General features: G+C 73.2%; 2 protein-coding genes across 8 annotated transcripts; one reads left to right on the top strand and one right to left on the bottom strand.

The window, feature by feature from the left end:
* Window positions 1-764: 764 nt before the first annotated feature.
* Window positions 765-11,331, top strand: GIT1 (GIT ArfGAP 1). Of its 7 annotated transcripts, none has more exons than XM_059717548.1 (22): window positions 765-892; window positions 3,396-3,529; window positions 3,635-3,747; window positions 3,823-3,928; window positions 4,227-4,313; window positions 4,445-4,575; window positions 4,689-4,783; window positions 5,071-5,113; window positions 5,424-5,450; window positions 5,777-5,825; window positions 5,935-6,007; window positions 7,047-7,276; window positions 7,400-7,511; window positions 7,596-7,723; window positions 7,893-8,045; window positions 8,133-8,360; window positions 8,509-8,562; window positions 8,887-8,973; window positions 9,085-9,161; window positions 9,249-9,431; window positions 10,254-10,317; window positions 10,401-11,331. In XM_059717548.1, the coding sequence occupies exons 1-22, from the start codon at window positions 841-843 to the stop codon at window positions 10,611-10,613; spliced, it is 2,439 nt and encodes an 812-aa protein (XP_059573531.1). In that variant the 5' UTR covers window positions 765-840; the 3' UTR covers window positions 10,614-11,331. The 7 variants fall into 7 exon arrangements, with proteins under 7 accessions (XP_059573531.1, XP_059573533.1, XP_059573534.1 ...); XM_059717551.1 differs by having other exon boundaries at window positions 766-892; window positions 7,179-7,276; XM_059717550.1 differs by lacking the exon at window positions 8,509-8,562.
* Window positions 11,332-11,380: 49 nt separating this feature from the next.
* Window positions 11,381-12,550, bottom strand: TP53I13 (tumor protein p53 inducible protein 13; the record flags this gene model as incomplete). The annotated part of the gene is made up of 3 exons (XM_059717556.1): window positions 11,381-11,581; window positions 11,663-12,065; window positions 12,272-12,550. Coding segments are annotated over 3 exons (783 nt in total), but the record flags the coding sequence as incomplete, so codon positions are not given.
* Between the last annotated feature and the right edge of the window lie 3,550 nt (window positions 12,551-16,100).

The following is a 16,100-nucleotide window of genomic DNA, read 5'->3' as shown; positions in this document are numbered from 1 at the left end:
CAGCGCCGTGCCCGGGCCGTGCCAGCACGCGGGGCGGGGCGGGGCGGGCGGGCGGGCGGGGCCGGGCCGGGGCATCCCCCGCCGCTGGCGCAGGGCGCGGGGCTCGGGGCGCGGGGCCAGGGGCAGCATCCTCGCGGCCGGGCCCCGTGCTGCAGCGGCAGCGGCCGGGAGGAGCCCTCTGCCCCGCGCAGGCTCTGCGGCATCCCCGGCGCTGTCGTGAGCCGCGAGCTGCGGGGGCTGCGGGCAGGGCCGGGCCGGCATGTCGCGGTGCTCACCCGGGCGACAGTAATCGCTGCGGGGCCCCTGGCCCTGCACCCACGGCCCGGCCCGGCGTGTCCCCCCACCCGCCCCGCGCGGGCGCTGCCCGGCCCCACCCCGACACCCCCGCGCGCCCCCCACGGCCCCCGGCGTCAAGTCACGCGCGCCCACGGCGCGTGGCAGGCGAGGGCTGCAGCCCCCGTGGCACTGCCAGGCCGTGCGCGGGCACGGCCGTGCCTCCTGCCACCCGCACCCGCAGCCGCCTCCCGCTCGGGGCCGGGCCGGGCCGGGCCGGCGGGACTGGGGCTGTGGGCAGGCGGGTGCGGGTGCGGGTGCGGGGCCCGCGGGCACGGCTGGGCGAGGCGAGGCGGGGCGGTGCTGTGCGGTGCGGTGCGGTGCGGGGCCGGCCCGCCGCAGCCCCCCCCGCCGGCCGGGGCGGAGCCGGGATCGGGGCCGGGCCGGGCGGCTCCTCCTCCGGCGGGGCCGGGCTTGCGCCGTTTCCTGCAGGAGCCGAGCCCGAGCCCGCAGCTCCCGGCCCTCGGCCCGGCCCGGCCCGGCCCCGCGCGCCCGCCCGCCCGCACCATGTCCCGCAAGGCGCCGCGGGCGGAGGTGTGCGCCGACTGCAGCGCCCCAGGTAGGGCCCGGCCCGCCCCGCCCGCAGCCCCCGCCGCAGCCGCAGGAGCGGGGCGGGTCCGCCTGCGTGCCGGGCACCGCCGTGCCTGCCCGCTCCCCGCCAGCCCTGGGGCCCCCAGCCACCCCGCACCCACCCCGCCACCGGTAAGGGACGTGCCCGCGGCCGCGCGGGCAGGCGGTGGCAGAGCGCGGCCCCGGGCAGGAAGGCGGGGCCTGCCCTGGGGAGCACCGCACAGCTCCTGGCACCGCACGGGCACGGGCACGGGCACTGACCCTGGTCACCTGCCGCCAGGCCATGGCCCGTGGGAGCAGCTGCCCACGGGCAGGAGCAGGTTGGCCGGGGGCGGAGGCCCCGCTTCTCGCCCGCCGCAGAGCAGAGCCGTCTGTGCCCGGCGGCCTCCCGTGGGCAGCCGCGCAGAGGCACAGATGCAGCCGCGTCACTGCCAAGCGCGCTCGCGCCCGCGCCATCTGTGTGCCCGCCCTGTGCCAGCCGCACGCCCCGAGCCCATCGCCTCCAGTCCCGAGAGCGCCGGTGCCCAGGGTGCCAGGGCAAGGTGGCGCAGCGGGTGCCCACGGCTCAGGGCCAGGGTGAATGCCTCTGTGGCCCCATAGCCTGTGCCCTGTATCCGAAGCCCAGCTGCTCCCCCTTTGCCCGCGCGCCCATCCAGAGTCGCTCTGTCCGGTTCCCAGCAGGAAGGAAGCGCGGGGAGGGCCTGGTCCCCGCCCCGGCTAGGCTTCCTCTGCAGGGCTCAGAGGCCAGCGATGCTGAGGCCTGTGCCAGCCCCCCCAGGTGCTACCATGCCACCCAGGCCCCGAGTCCTTGAGGAACCCAGGCATCCTCAACAGGGAGCTGGCCCGTGCGTGGGCTGGGGCTGGGCAAGGCCCTCGGGCAATGCCAGGGTTGCATCGGCCCCATGGGTGCCTGGCCTCCGCGGCTCCCAGATGCCCAGCGGCTGCTCACGGATCGGGGGGCCCTGCTCCATCCCAGCCCCAGGCCTGCACTCAGCACCATGCGGAGCCACCTGCCCCCTGGCATCAGGGCTGTGGGGTGGGAGCGAGGGCACCGGGTGGCGGGGGACCTGGGGCTGGGGCTGGCCGAGCCGTGGGGCAGCCCTGGGCTGGGGAGGGGGAGGCCACGTCTTGCCTGGGCCTGCGCGGGGCCCTGCGGCTGCAGGAAAGAAACCTTGACCTGTTTTCCTGCGGCTCCGGCAGCTGAGCCAGGCCTGCGGCGCCTCGGCCTTTGCTTTGCTAATTGGGTGGTTTGAACTTTGCAGGCAGCGTTTGCACAATGGGCCTCGCGCCCAGAGCTCCTCTCCTCGGGGCGGGGGGCAGGGAGGGGGCAGGGGGCTGTGGCCCGGGGGGCCTCCAGGCTGACACCTCCGTATGACGCCAGGGGTTGGGGTGAGGGGCATCGGCAGGGCTGGGGGGCTGCTGGTCGGAAGCGAGGGGCACCCGCTGGGATGGGGGGCTGCGGGGCAAGAGCGAGGGGCACTGCAAGGCCTGGGGGGCAGCAAGCCAGGAGTGAGGGGCACCACAAAGCCTCAGGGGCCATGGGTTGGGGGTGAGGGCAACTGCAAGGCTCGGGGGGCACAGGTTGGGGGTGAGGGCACCACAAGACATGGGGGGCTGCGGGTCGGGAGTGAGGGGCACCGACAGGGCTGGGGGGGCTCCAGGCAGGCCGATGCCCGGGCTGGGGGAGCGGAGCCGCGCTCCGGCCAGGGCAGCACCAGCTCCGGCTGCAGCACAAAGCGCCCGTTCTCCCCGTGACCTTTCCACTGCGGCGGCTGGGCCGGGCCGTGCGGCTGGCGTGTGCCCGGGGGCTCCCCCACAGCGAGGCCCATGCTGCACCCCAGTCCAGCGCGTGGGGCGGCCGCTGCGCCGGACGCTGGCGAGGCCGGAGCGGAGCCGTGCCCGGGGGCACCGGCCGCCCTCCCCCTCCCCGGAGCCGAGTGCTCGCGTCTCAAACGGCCCTTTGTTCTCCGAGTGCCAGAGCGAGGACAAAGGCTCGGGGCTGGCGCTGGGGGGGCTGGGCCGGACTGGGGGGCAGCGAGGCCAGGCCGGGCTGCGGGGCAGGTGGGTGAGGGGCAGCTGGCACTGGCACGGGGCCGTTGCAGCTGGGCTGGGAGCCGCTGGGCCCGAGACCCTGGGGGTGCCGGCTGGGCAGGGGGCTACTTCCCGCTCCCCCAGGGGCACGGGGCTGGTGCCCCTCAGGGCCAGGCATCGCCCCCGCACGTGCCCGCCCCAAGCTGGCGGCCCCCGGGAATGGGCGCAGCATCGTCCTGGGCACAGATTGAGGCTGCCCCCCCTGCGGGGTACTCCTCCCCAGCACCCCCGTGCCAGGTTGCTACGGGAACCTCTAGGTTTCCCTAGTTACAGCGCCGCAACTCCAGGGCCTGGTGGTTTCCATAGCAACCATGCCCAAAACCGTGGGGGGACCCAGAATGGGCACGGGGCCGGGGGATGCTGGGTGGCCCCCGGGGCCCTGACGCCCGCCTGCCCCGCAGACCCCGGCTGGGCCTCCATCAACCGGGGCGTGCTGATCTGCGACGAGTGCTGCAGCGTGCACCGCAGCCTGGGCCGCCACATCTCCATCGTCAAGCACCTGCGCCACAGCCCCTGGCCCCCCACCCTGCTGCAGGTGGGTCGCGCCCCCCCAAGCGCGCGCGGGGCCGGCGGGGCGTGAGCGGGCGCCCCCCCGAGCCCCTGGCCCCCGCCCGGCTCTGACTCGCCCGTGTCCCCGCAGATGGTGCACACGCTGGCCAGCAACGGGGCCAACTCCATCTGGGAGCACTCGCTGCTGGACCCGGCGCAGGTGCAGAGCGGGCGGCGCAAGGCCAACCCCCAGGACAAAGTGCAGTGAGTGCCCGGTGGCACGGGGCGGGGAGGGGGCCGGGGGTGCCGCGGCCCCGCTGACCCCGTGCTCTCCCGCAGCCCCACCAAGTCGGAGTTCATCCGGGCCAAGTACCAGATGCTGGCCTTCGTGCACAAGCTGCCCTGCCGCGACGACGACGGCGTCACCGCCAAGGACCTCAGCAAGGTGGGCGCTGCCACCCCGCCCAGGCAGCTACGGTGCATGCTGGGCACAAGGGACAGGAGGCAGGAGATGGGGCTATTATCCCCCTGGGGGGGTCCACTGTGCCCGTGCCAGCCTGGCCCGAGGCTGGGGTGCAGGGAGCTGGCACAGCCCATGGCCTGGGCTCTGCGGTGCTGGCTTAAGCCTGCTGCCCTTGGCCCCGGTGCCAGGCTGGGCCTGCGCTACACTCTCCCGGGTCCACGTGGGGCTTCCCCGGGGGCCGTGGGGGCAGCCGGGCGCTGACGCTGGCGTCTCTCCCCAGCAACTGCACTCGAGCGTGCGGACGGGGAACCTGGAGACCTGCCTGCGGCTGCTCTCGCTGGGCGCTCAGGCCAACTTCTTTCACCCGGTGAGCACAGCCCTCCCCAGGACTTGGGACGGGGGCAAGGAGCCAAGACCCGCTCTGTGCCATGCACTCTGGGCTCTCCAGCGCCCACGGCCCTGAGCCACGGGCTCACCCTGACCCTGCGCTGCCCGCAGGAGAAGGGCACGACCCCGCTGCACGTAGCGGCCAAAGCCGGGCAGATCTTGCAAGCGGAGCTGCTCGTGGTGTACGGTGCCGACCCCGGAGCGCCCGACGTCAACGGCCGGACACCCATCGACTATGCCAGGTGGGTGCTGGCCACGGGGCGCGTGGGCAACCCCGCATGCCAGGCTGGCACGGCTGCGCCCCTGTCCGTCCTGGCCCCGGGAGGCCGGTGACCTCCACTCCCCGCCCCTGCAGGCAGGCGTCGCAGCACGAGCTGGCCGAGCGGCTGGTGGAGTGCCAGTACGAGCTGACCGACCGCCTGGCCTTCTACCTCTGCGGCCGCAAGCCGGGTGAGCGCGGGGCTGGGCCCGGAGCGGGTGCAGGGGGAGACCTGCCTGCAGCCCTAGTGTAGACACCCCTCTGCTGCGCTCCAGGACAGACCAGCGGGGCTCAGTGCCCTTCGTGCCATCTGCGTCCCTCCCTGGTGACTTGGGGTGGGGGTTTGGGGGCACCAAGCTCTCCTGCTTCCTTCCCCCCCATAGCAGCACTCGCCTCTGCCCCGGGAGTGGGTGCCAGGCTGGGTGGGGGGAGCTGCGGGCACGGGGCTTCTCTAACACTCGCTGCTGCTGTCGCACAGACCACAAGAACGGGCACTACATCATCCCGCAGATGGCTGACAGGTGAGTGCCCCGGGACCCTGCCACCCTCGGGTGCCCCAAGCCAGGAGGAGGGTGGCTCTGTCTCCGTGGTGGCTGGGGTCTCTCCTGCCCTGTGCCCTGCGCCAGGGTGTGGAGCGAGCCGTGGCCTGGGCAGCTCCGGTGCGAGAGCCCAGCGTCTCCCCCGGCCATGCGTGTGGCATGTGCACGGGCCGTGTGCATGTGGCATGAGCGTGTGCAGCCCGGGCACGCTGCCCGTGTGCCCGGTGCTCCCCACGGTGTTTAACACCCTCCTTTGTCCTGTTCTTCCCCCGCTGCCTTCCCCGGAGCGCAGGGTGCGCCCCAAGTGTGTGTCGCAGAGGTATTGTCCGCGCCGCCCCGCGCCCGTCCCGTAGCGCCCGTGCCTGCCTGCCCCCCACCCCACTGGCTCCGCGCCCGGGGCTGCACGTCCCAGAGGGGCCGGGCACGATGGGCACCCTGCTCTGCCCGTGCCCTGTGCCCCATGCCCCGACCGGTCCCCTGCGCCAGGGCCCTGCTCCGGCGTCAGGCCAAGCTGTCCTGGCCGTGTTTGCAGGCTGTTGCCTGGCACGTGCCCCCAGGGCTGTGTGCGTCTGTGCCCGTCTCTCCTGGGTTGGCAGTGACCCCTCTTGCCTTCTCTCTCCCCCGCCCTGCCTGGCCCCTGGGCAGCCTGGACCTGTCCGAGCTGGCGAAGGCTGCCAAGAAGAAGCTACAGGCAGTGAGTGGTGCTGGGGGCAGGAGGGAGGGTTTTGGGGGGGTCCTGGGGGCTGCTCCCCCCACACCCAGCCCCGGCGCTGGCCTGACCCCGCCGCCCCGTGCGCTCGCAGCTCAGCAACCGCCTCTTCGAGGAGCTGGCCATGGACGTGTACGACGAGGTGGACCGCCGGGAGAACGACGCGGGTAGGCCTGGCACCGGGGTCCCCGGGGCTGCGGGTGTGCAAACTAGGGGCGAAGGCGCACAGGGATGGCCCCCTTGCCCTCCTCCAGCTCTCCGGTGCAGGGGCAGGATTGCCAGGGCCCCCCCATGCCACAGCCTGGAGCACCCGTGCCCCCGCCGCCCTGGGCAGCGTGCCATACGGGCCCATTGCAGTGGGGGCCGGAGCAGCTGGCTGGTGCCCAGGGGCTGCTGCGCGCCTGCCCGTGCCCGTGCCTGTGCCTTGCCGGAGGAGGCGGCGCAGCTGGGGCCAGGCCAGGCGTCCCCGTGGCCCCCCCGCTCCCGCGGCCCAGGCCCCTCCTTCATTCCTTCGCAGCGGCTGGAGTCGCGGCCGCGCCCCGGGCTGGGGGAGGGGGCCGTCCCAGCTCCGGGGTCCGGGCAAGCTGCGGGCCCCCACGGCAGGCAGGAGGCAGAGGTGGGTGCGGGCCCCGGGAGGCCGTAGCCCGTCGCCCTGTCGGGCACGGCTGCGGTGCTGCAGGGCAAGGCGGGGGCTCGGGCACAGCCGGAGCCCCCCTGGATCCTGCTGCCCCCCTCTATTCTCCAGCCCCCCAGTGCAGGGTGGAGCGGGGCCTGCTGCCTCCTCCAGCCCGCACCCACACGGCTGCGGGTGCCCCCAGTGCTGGGTGCCAGGATCGGTGCCCTGGGGTGGCAGGAGGGTGCAGGATGGTCCAGAGCTGGCAGGAGACAGACACATTCCCCCCCCCCGGGTATGGGGCGATGCCTGGTCCGTGGCGGAGAAGGGAGCGCCGGTGCCGTGCCAGGGCACGGGGCAAGGCCGGGCAGGGTGGGGTGGCGCTGGCGGGGCTCCTGGCTCGGTGCCCGGGGCGGCTCGGCCTGGCAGGCCCTGCTCCGCCTGAGCTCCTCTTCGCTCCGGGGTGGCGCCGGGCCAGGCGTGGGGCACCCGGCACGGCTGCGGAGCTGGGTCCAGCCGGGCTGGTGTCAGAAGCCGGGATGGGGGTTGCCCGAGGCCGGCAGTGGCACTGAGGCTGGCTGGGGTCGTTCCAGGGCTGTCCTGTCTAGGAGCCGGGTCCAGGCCTGTCTCTGCCTCAGTTTCCCCACGTCACTATGGAGGCAGCCCCGGGCTGGGAGGCGGGAGGGGGGCTTGGCCGGGTAGAGATGGCGCCTGTGCCCCCGCAGTGTGGCTGACGACGCAGAACCACAGCACACTGGTGACGGAGCGCAGCGCCGTGCCCTTCCTGCCCGTCAACCCCGAGTACTCGGCCACCCGCAACCAGGTGAGCGCCCGCCCGGCCATGCCCCCGCGTGGGGGCTACTCGGGGACATGGGGGGGCACTTGGGTTCATCCTGAGCCCACCGTGCCGTGCCGGGGACCCTCTCACCCCGTCTCCATGCCCCAGGGGCGGCAGAAGCTGGCCAGGTTCAACGCCAGGGAATTTGCCACCCTCATCATCGACATCCTGGGTGAGGCCAAGCGGCGTCAGCAGGGCAAGAGCTTGCTCAGCCCCACAGGTGAGCGGGCAGGGGCGCGGGGGGCGCGGGGTGCTGCGGGGAGGGTCCGGCCCCGTCGCTCAGCCGTCTCCCCCGGCCCTACAGACGCGCTCGACTACTCGCTGCGGAGCCAGAGCGACGTGGACGACCAGCACGACTACGACAGCGTCGCCTCCGACGAGGACACGGACCAGGAGCTGCTTCGCAACGCCGCCCGCAACAACCGTGCCAGGGTGAGGGGCCCAGGGCCCTGCGGGGCCGTGTTTGCCCTCCCTGGCTCCGGCCGGCACTGCCCGGCATGGTGCCCGGAGCCTGGGGTGTGGGGAGGGCGCAGGGACAGCCTGTGCCCTCCTGGGTGCTCCCGTGCCAGGCGGGCACCACGCTCACTCCCGGCGCCCACAGAGCATGGACTCGTCGGACCTGTCGGATGGGCCCATCACGCTGCAGGAGTACCTGGAGGTGAAGAAGGCGCTGGCAGCCTCCGAGGCCAAGGTGCAGCAGCTCATGAAGGTCAACAACAGCCTGAGCGACGAGCTGCGCCGGCTGCAGCGCGAGGTGAGTGCCGGCCCGGGGGGCATCCCGTGAGCCGGGGGCCTGAGCCAGGCGCCGGCAGCCACGGGCCATCCTTGTCCCCTGCCCCAGATCCACAAGCTGCAGTCGGAGAACATGCAGATCCGTCAGCAGACGGGCCCCGCGCACCCCACGCCAGCCCCCAGCGAGCGGCAGGAGCACGGCCATGCCGCGGCCACGGTGGCCGCGCACCGGCGGGACCGGCAGGCCTTCTCCATGTACGAGCCGGGCTCTGCCCTCAAGCCCTTTGGGCAGCCCGTGGATGAGCTCGTCACCCGGCTCCAGCCCTTCGGCTCCAGCGTGAGTCCTGGAGGGCCGTGGCCCTGCCCACCTTCCCCTTGGGCTGGGACCGGGGCACGGAGCTGGCAACGTGGGCAGGGGTTTGTGGCCCCGGGCGCGGGTCAGGGCCAGGCTCGCCACGGGGCCCTAACGTGTGGTGTGTCCCCAGGAGGCGGAGGAGGAGGCGATGTACTCCATGCACATCCCGGCCGGCGTGTACCGGGTAAGGGGGCCTGCATGGCTCTCGCTGTCCGTGCGCCGCGATGTGGCGCGGGGGCCCAAATCCGGCTGCCAGCCCCTGTTGCGCCAGGGTTTCCACCCTGCGTGTACCTGGCCCGTGCTGTCGCACACGTGCGCGCGCTGGGTCTCCCTCCTGCTCCAGTCTCTCGTCGCTGGCTCCGGGCACGCGGCCGGGCTGGAGACTCGCAGCCTGGCCTGGCAGCCCTGTGCCGGCCTGAGACTGGAGTGCTGCATGGACCCGTGTTGCACCGTGGCCCCGGGCGGGAGCGGGCTCGAACCCTTTCCTGACTGTCGCCGTCCCTTCCAGATCCGTAAGGGGGTGTCGGCCTCCTCGGTGCCCTTCCCCCCCTCGTCCCCGCTGCTGTCCTGCCCGCCCGACAGCGCCCGCCACATGGTGACGTATTGCTCAGGGGCACGGGGGTGGGTTCGGGGCCGGCTGCTCCAAGCTGGCAGGGGGGTACCGCCCTCGGGGTGCCCACGCTGATGCCACCCCCTTTGCTAACAGCCCAGCAAGCTGGACCGGCACGGCAGTGGCACGGACAGCGACTACGACAACACGCAGGCGGGCGAGACCCTGCTCAGGTGAGCGCTTGTCCGGGACGGGGGAGAGGGCTGAGCCTCGGGGCGGGGGCTCCCGGTCGCCCCAACGCTTCCCCTCTGCCCTCGCAGCATGGAGGGGAAGCGATTCATGGACCTGGGCAAGGATGACGACTTCCACACTGAGCTGGACCCGCTGGACGGGGAGCCGGACCCCGGGCTGCCCAGCACTGAGGACGTCATCCTCAAGACGGAGCAGGTCACCAAGAACATCCAGGAGCTGCTGCGCGCTGCCCAGGAGTTCAAGCACGACAGGTGGGGCTGGTGGGACCCGGCCGAGCAGTCGGGGCCATGGCTCCCCCGGCTCCGAGGCCTTTAAGGTGGAGCTGTCGCTCTCCTCCCCGAGGGGGCTGCGTTCTGGGCCTGGGGGAGCTGCCCTGGGACCCCGGCGCTGGGGATGGCGGGCTGGGCGGCAGCTCTGCAGAAGGGGCCTGGGGGGACGGGGCAAGAAGCTGGACAGGAGCCAGCAGCGTGCCCTGGGTGCCAAGCAGGGGAAGGGCACCCTGGGCTGCATCGGTAGAAGCGCTGCCAGCAGATGGAGGGCAGTGATTCTTCCCTCTATTCAGCACTGGGGAGGCCACATCTGGAGGCCTGTGTCCAGTGCTGGGCGCCCGCTGCAGAAAGGGCGTGCACAAGTTGGAGAGTCGGTGAAATGGTTGTGGGCTGGGGGACAGGACTGGTGAGGAGAGGCGGAGGGACCTGGGCTGATTTAGTCTGGAGAAGAGAAGACGGAGGGGGATTGAATAGCAGCTTTCACCTCTCTGCCAGGGGGCTGCAAAGAGGATGGAGCTGGGCTGCTCTCAGTGGTGAGATAGCAGAAGGAGCAATGGGCTCAAGTTGCAGCAAGGGAGGTTGATGTTGGGTATTAGGAAAAACTCCATCCCTGGAGCTGTTGAGGACCTGGGTAGACAAAGCCCTGGCTGGGATGACGTAGTCGGGGCTGGTGCTGCTGGGGGCAGGGGCTGGACTGGATGAGGCCTCCTGCTCTGACTGAACTCGGGGGCTGTAGCAGGGGGGTTGGGCCAGGCTGGGGGTCACCTGCAGGGACCAGGCTTGACTGCTCTGCCTCGTCCCCAGCTTCGTGCCCTGCTCCGAGAAGATCCACTCCGCCGTCACCGAGATGGCGTCGCTCTTCCCCAAGGTAGGCGCGGGCTGTGGGGGCCGTGGCCTATCCCCTCCGCCCCTTCCCGTGGCTCCTGCCAACCCGTGCCCGCTCCCCTGCAGAAGCCGGCGCTGGAGACGGTGCGCAGCTCCCTGCGGCTGCTCAACGCCAGCGCCTACCGGCTGCAGAGCGAGTGCCGCAAGACGGTGCCGCCCGAGCCCGGCGCACCCGTGGACTACCAGCTCCTGACGCAGCAGGTCATCCAGTGTGCCTACGACATCGCCAAGGCCGCCAAGCAGCTCGTCACCATCACCACCCGCGAGAAGAAGCAGTGAGGCCCGGCCCCGGGCCTGGTACGCTTGCTCCCTTCCTCTCCCCCTTCCTGGCTGGTGGCTGGCGCCGGGCAGAGCCCCGCTGGCAAGCTGTGCCGGAGAGGAACAGCAAATGCAAGCGTCCTTGGCCCGGCTGTCATGGCCAGCAGCGAGATGACGGTTCCAGGGGTGGGAGGACGGTCTCCGCGTGGTCACCGGGGCACTGCCAGCCCCTTCCCTGCCCCCCCACCCCGGGCATCAGCCAAGGAACCACTACTGCAGCAGGTCCCCGTCTGCACCCCTGTACATAGTGCACGGCCGCGGGGCTGGCAGCCGTGCTTGACGGGCCGTGCACGGCCTTACACTGGAACCGGAGCCCCGCGGGCGCCCGGCTGCGTTCTCCCTGTGTGTGTGTGCATTCGTGAGCCTCTGCCTCGGGCCCCTTCCCCGCACCCCTCTTGCAATCGCTCTGGGCAGGGGGCACCGCTTCTCTCCTCCTGCCCGGGCCGCAGTGCCAAGCCCCTGCCTTGCCCCCCTGCCTCTCCAATGCCAAATCCCTGCGGCTTCGCGCTGGGCAGGGGCCAGGCTCTCCCCTCCTGCCCGCACGGGCCCCGCAGCGCGCTGGGGGCGGCCGGGCAGTCCTGCCCCGGCCAGGCGGAGGGGCGAAGGGTGCTGGCGGGAGCCGGGCCCGTGCCGTCAGACGTGCCCTTGTACATTTGTATCAAATAAAGATGTGACCGTTGCGCTGCCTCCGGGCTCTCCTTCCCGCGCGGCCCCGCGCGCGGCACCAATCCTGGTATAAAAAATACCTTTATTCAGCTGAAAAATACAAGGTGGCGGGGCGAGGGGCTCCAGGCCGGCTGGAGCTGCCGCTGCCCGAGCCGGCGGCCGCTAGTCCGAGCTCTCGCTGGACGTCTCCGGGACCAGCAGCCGCTTCTGCTGCCACTTCTTGCGCCTGCTCTGGGCCGACAGGAGCCGCCGCTTGATGACGGCTGCGGGCAGACACGGCGCACACGCGTGTTACTGCCCCGGCCCCCGGCGGAGCCGCCCCGGGGCGGGGTGGGGGCACTCACTGGAGACGGGCTCGTGGCCCTCGTGGCCCGGGGGCCAGTAGAGGCTCTGGCTCTTGCGGCAGCGGCGGTGCAGGCGGGCGCAGAGCACGGCGAGCGCCAGCAGCACCAGCAGGAAGGTGAGGGCGCTGGCGGCCCAGGCCGCTTCCTCGGTGCGCGGCGTGGGCGCGCGGCGCGGGGCGCGCGTGGCGGGGGGCGGGCAGGGGCACCGCGGCCCCTCGGCGCTGCCCGGCGGGCGGCTGCCCCGGCCGCGGGCAGGGGGCAAGGGCGCCGTCGTGCTGCCGGTGGCGGGCGCACGTGCCCCTGCCCCTGCCCCTGCCCGCGGGGCGCGCGTGGCTGCGGACACGGCGCTGGGGTGCGGCGGCGGCGGGGCCCGGCCCGTGGGCGGCAGGGCCCGGCGCGCGGCCTGCGGGCGAAGGCACGGCTCAGGGCCGGCGGGGGCCGCGGGCCGCGCCTGGCGGACGGGCCTGGGGGGTCCCCCCGCCCCGCCCCGCCCCGCCCCGCTCACCTGCGCGCGCCGGGCCCCGGCCGTCCTCGCGCCCCGCAGCCAGGCCAGCGTGCCGCCCCGCCCCGCCCCCGCTCCACACGCGGCACCCCGGGGCCGGGACGCACCCGCGCGCAGGCCAGCGGCACGGGGGGGCCGCCCCCTGCACGGCCCGGCCCCCCGCCCCGGCAGCGGCCACGCGACAGCGCCACGTGGCGGCCCCTGCGCCCGGCCACTTCCGCACTACGGTGGCCCCGCGGGGACACGCACTGCCCCGGCCCGCCCCCGCCACCATGGCGACCGCCGCTGCCGTGGCAACAGGAGCTGGTCCCTGGTCCAGGAGCATCCCCGGGCCGTGGGGGCGCGCGGCCGTCCCGTCCCGTCCCGGGCGGGGCAGAGGGCTCCCCTTAGTAGCAACCGTCGGCGCAGCCACGAGCCCTAGCTGCCGGCGCTGGAGGGGGTGCCCGCAGAAAGGCCCAGGACAGCAGGCTCCTGGCTCGGGCGGGGCTGCAGGCGGGTCTGCCTCCAGCCCGGGCCCGGCGGGGGGTCGTGGTCCAGCACCGCGCAGGGCCTGCCAGGAGGGCCGAGGAGCTCGTGGCCACCCCCGGGCGGGGAGCGCCGCTCCCCCGGGCTCAGGGGTGCCCCAGCCCGAGCAAGGCTCTGCCCAGCGCAGGGCGCAGGAGGGTGTCCCACAGCGGGGGCCGCTGGCCGGCCCCTCGCGCCGCTCCTGTGCCTTCGCCCGGCACAAGCTCCTCGGGGCGGTGAGCGGGCTCGCAGGCGCGGCGCTGGCACCCCTCTCCCAGGACACCAGAGGTGCTTCCCCCCACCCCCCAAGGGCTGCAACCCCTGGGGTGCTGGTCTGCATTTTGCCCAGTGGCCGCCCGGCTCGTGGCCCTTTGCCTTTTGGGGCCCCGGTGGCAGCTCCGCAGCTCGACCTCGGTCTGAGCCAGGCCCCGGGGACGGTCTTTGGGCAGACAGCCTTCCCTCGGTCCCCACATAGCCGCGCTCTGCAGGGCCACTGCTGGCTGCAAGCGGAGGTCTTCCCGAGAGCCGGGGGGCCGGGGCACGGTGCTGCGAAGCAGGGGCAGGGGGTCCGGATTCCCTTGTGGCTGGAGGCCTCTGAGCCCCCCCTTCTCTGCACCCCCTTGGCCGGGCTCGCCGGGGAGCTGGGACTCTGCGGAGGTCCCTGCTGAGCAGCCGGAGAAGACCTGTCCGCACAGGTCAGGGGGACATGCTGCAAGGCCTTGCTTTATCCCAACAGCTCCCAGGGCCGTAAACAGAGTCCGATGTCTCCAGACTGGAGTATGAACAAGCAAGTCTTCTCCGGCATGGCAAATATGATGGCCCTTGGCCTGCAGCGGCTGGGCAAGCACCGCTGGGGGAAGCAAGAGTGAGAGCTGGGCCCAGAGGATGCCGGCCCTGTGCAGCATCAAACCCACGGGCCCTGCCTGTAAAGGACGGGGCCTTGACCCCCAGGTCACAAGCCAGGTCGGGCCCGCCGCCTTCCCAGGGCTCCCTTTGTAGTGGGGCCAGCGCGTGTCCGCAGGGAAAGAGTCAAGGGGCCCGGACGTGAAGGGCTCCCCAGCCTGGTCCTGTGGTGCACAGCGCTGGGCCTCTCAGTGTGGGTGCTGAGGTCCTGGGTTCAGGTCCTGGCCTCTCCTTGTTTTGCAGGGAGGCGCCTTCCTCTTCCAGTGGCGGGGCCCGGGCGCTGCGCCTCAAGGGGCCCACGGCCGGAGTAGCTCTCAGCCTTCCCCAGTAGTCTGGTGGTAAGGGTGCTACCCTAGGTGGCAAAGGTGCTGGGTTCAATCCCTGCCCTGGCTGGAGCCCTCGGGCCCCTCGCCTCTCAGTGAGTCCCTGGTGCCTGTGGCCAGGTGCCCCCAAGGAGGCTGTGCTGGGTTGTGGGGAGGTCTGTGGGGGAAGGCTGGGGTGGGGAGGGGGCCTGGCAGAGAAGCTGAAATGAACCTGTGGTTGAGGAGAGGGGTTTTTTTTTTGCACTTTGAAGCCCAGGGTTCCTGGGTTCTGGCCCTGCGCCCCAAAACCAAGGCAAAAAAAAACCCGGCGAGCCACCGGGTGGTTCAGGACATTTTCCAACTGAGCTGTGAATTCAAGTCCCCTCCGACTGGCAACCGCGATCACCCCTGAGCTCCAGCTAGTAGGCAAGCGCCGGAGGGGGAAACGGTTGCGTAGTAGATGGCGGCCAGGGGACTCAAGCCTTCAGGGACTTGAACCCGCAGCCCCTGCCACCGCTGACAGTGTCCCAAACCACCCTGCCAAAGGGCCAACCTGACAGCCCCCCTTCCCGCTGGTCTCTTGACTCGCCTCGCCGCCTGCCCCGCAAGCAAATAGGCACCAGGCGGCCGCCCTGGGGCTTAAAAGCAATATGCTGCTGGCACCAGGACTCGAACCCACAGCCCCAAGGTAGCGCTCCACCGCCGTGCGCCACCACCCAGCTCTGGCAACCCCCCCTCCTCCTGGCCCCTTGACCCGCCGCCTCCACCCGGCACTGGGCCCCTCACAAGGGAGCCCCGGGGCAGCCAGCCCCCCCACAGGGCCCCGGGGGCAGCGGCACAGGCTGTGGGGCCGCACGGCGCTGCTTTGACCCCGCTGGGGCACGGCCTCTGCACGTCTGGGTCGGCTGCTGCGGGGGGCTTCCCTGGGGAGACAGTTGTGTGCGGGGCTGGAAGGGCCCCCAGCTCCAGCCCAGCCCGGACAAGGGTTTCCTTCTCTTGTCCGGCCTCCGCACCCCGCCCCCGCCTCGCCTCGCCCCGCTCAGGGCTCCCCGGCCCCGGCTCCTCTCCCCCGGCAGGGCCGGCAGCCCCACAGCCAGGCTTGGGGCACACGACCCCCCGGGCACGGGGCACCGCTCGCTCCCGCCTGCCCCGGCCCCGACCGGCCCCGACACCGACCGGCGCCGCCGCCCCGCGCTGCCCCTGCCCCCCCGCGCCACGTGCAGCCCCCCCGCGGGCAGGGCGCCCCGGCTCCGGGCTGGGCCGAGCTCCGGCCCCCCCCGCACTGCTGGCGGCCCGGGCTGCACCGGCCCCGCGCCGGGGGGGGGCTCCTCCCGTCAATCACGGCAGCAGCCGGCGCATGCGCAATAAACCCCCGCCCCGCTCCGGGCTTGAAGCCGGGCTTCAATTAGTGCTAACGAGGCCCAGCTCGAGCAGCCGTGATTGACCGGAGCCCCCCCTCCCCCGGCGAGCCGCGGGCTGCCCCGGGGGCTGCGCTCAGCGCCGGGCGAGGAGCCGCCTGCCCCGCGGGGGGGCTGCACGTGGCGCGGGGGGGCAGGGGCAGCGCGGGGCGGCGCCGGTCGGAGCCGGGAGCGGAGCCGGGGCAGGCGGGAGCGAGCGGTGCCCCGTGCCTGGGGGGTCGTGTGCCCCAAGCCTGGCTGTGGGGCTGCCGGCCCTGCCGGGGGAGAGGAGCCGGGGCCGGGGAGCCCGAGCGAGGCGAGGCGAGGCGAGGCGAGGCGGGGCGGGGTGCGGAGGCCGGACAAGAGAAGGAAACCCTTGTCCGGGCTGGGCTGGAGCTGGGGGTCCTTCCAGCCCGGCCGCTGCTCCTGGGGGCGAGTGTGCGGAGGGGCTGGTGTGCCTCGCACACAACTGTCTCCCCAGGGAAGCCCCCCGCAGCAGCCGACCCAGACGTGCAGAGGCCGTGCCCCAGCGGGGTCAAAGCAGCGCCGTGCGGCCCCACAGCCTGTGCCGCTGCCCCCGGGGCCCTGTGGGGGGGCTGGCTGCCCCGGGGCTCCCTTGTGAGGTGCTCAGTGCCAGGTGGAGGCGGCGGGTCAAGGGGCCAGGAGGACGGGGGTTGCCAGAGCTGGGTGGTGGCGCACGGTGGTGGAGCGCTACCTTGGGGTTGTGGGTTCGAGTCCGGATGAGGGCACCTTGACTCTTTTAAGGCCTGGGGCGGCCGCCTGGTGCCTATTTGCTTGCGGGGCAGGCGGCGAGGCGAGTCAAGAGACCA

This window comes from Alligator mississippiensis, chromosome 14, assembly GCF_030867095.1.
Source record: "Alligator mississippiensis isolate rAllMis1 chromosome 14, rAllMis1, whole genome shotgun sequence".
NCBI classification, from domain to species: domain Eukaryota; kingdom Metazoa; phylum Chordata; order Crocodylia; family Alligatoridae; genus Alligator; species Alligator mississippiensis.
This window is presented reverse-complemented; position numbering and strand designations above follow the sequence as displayed.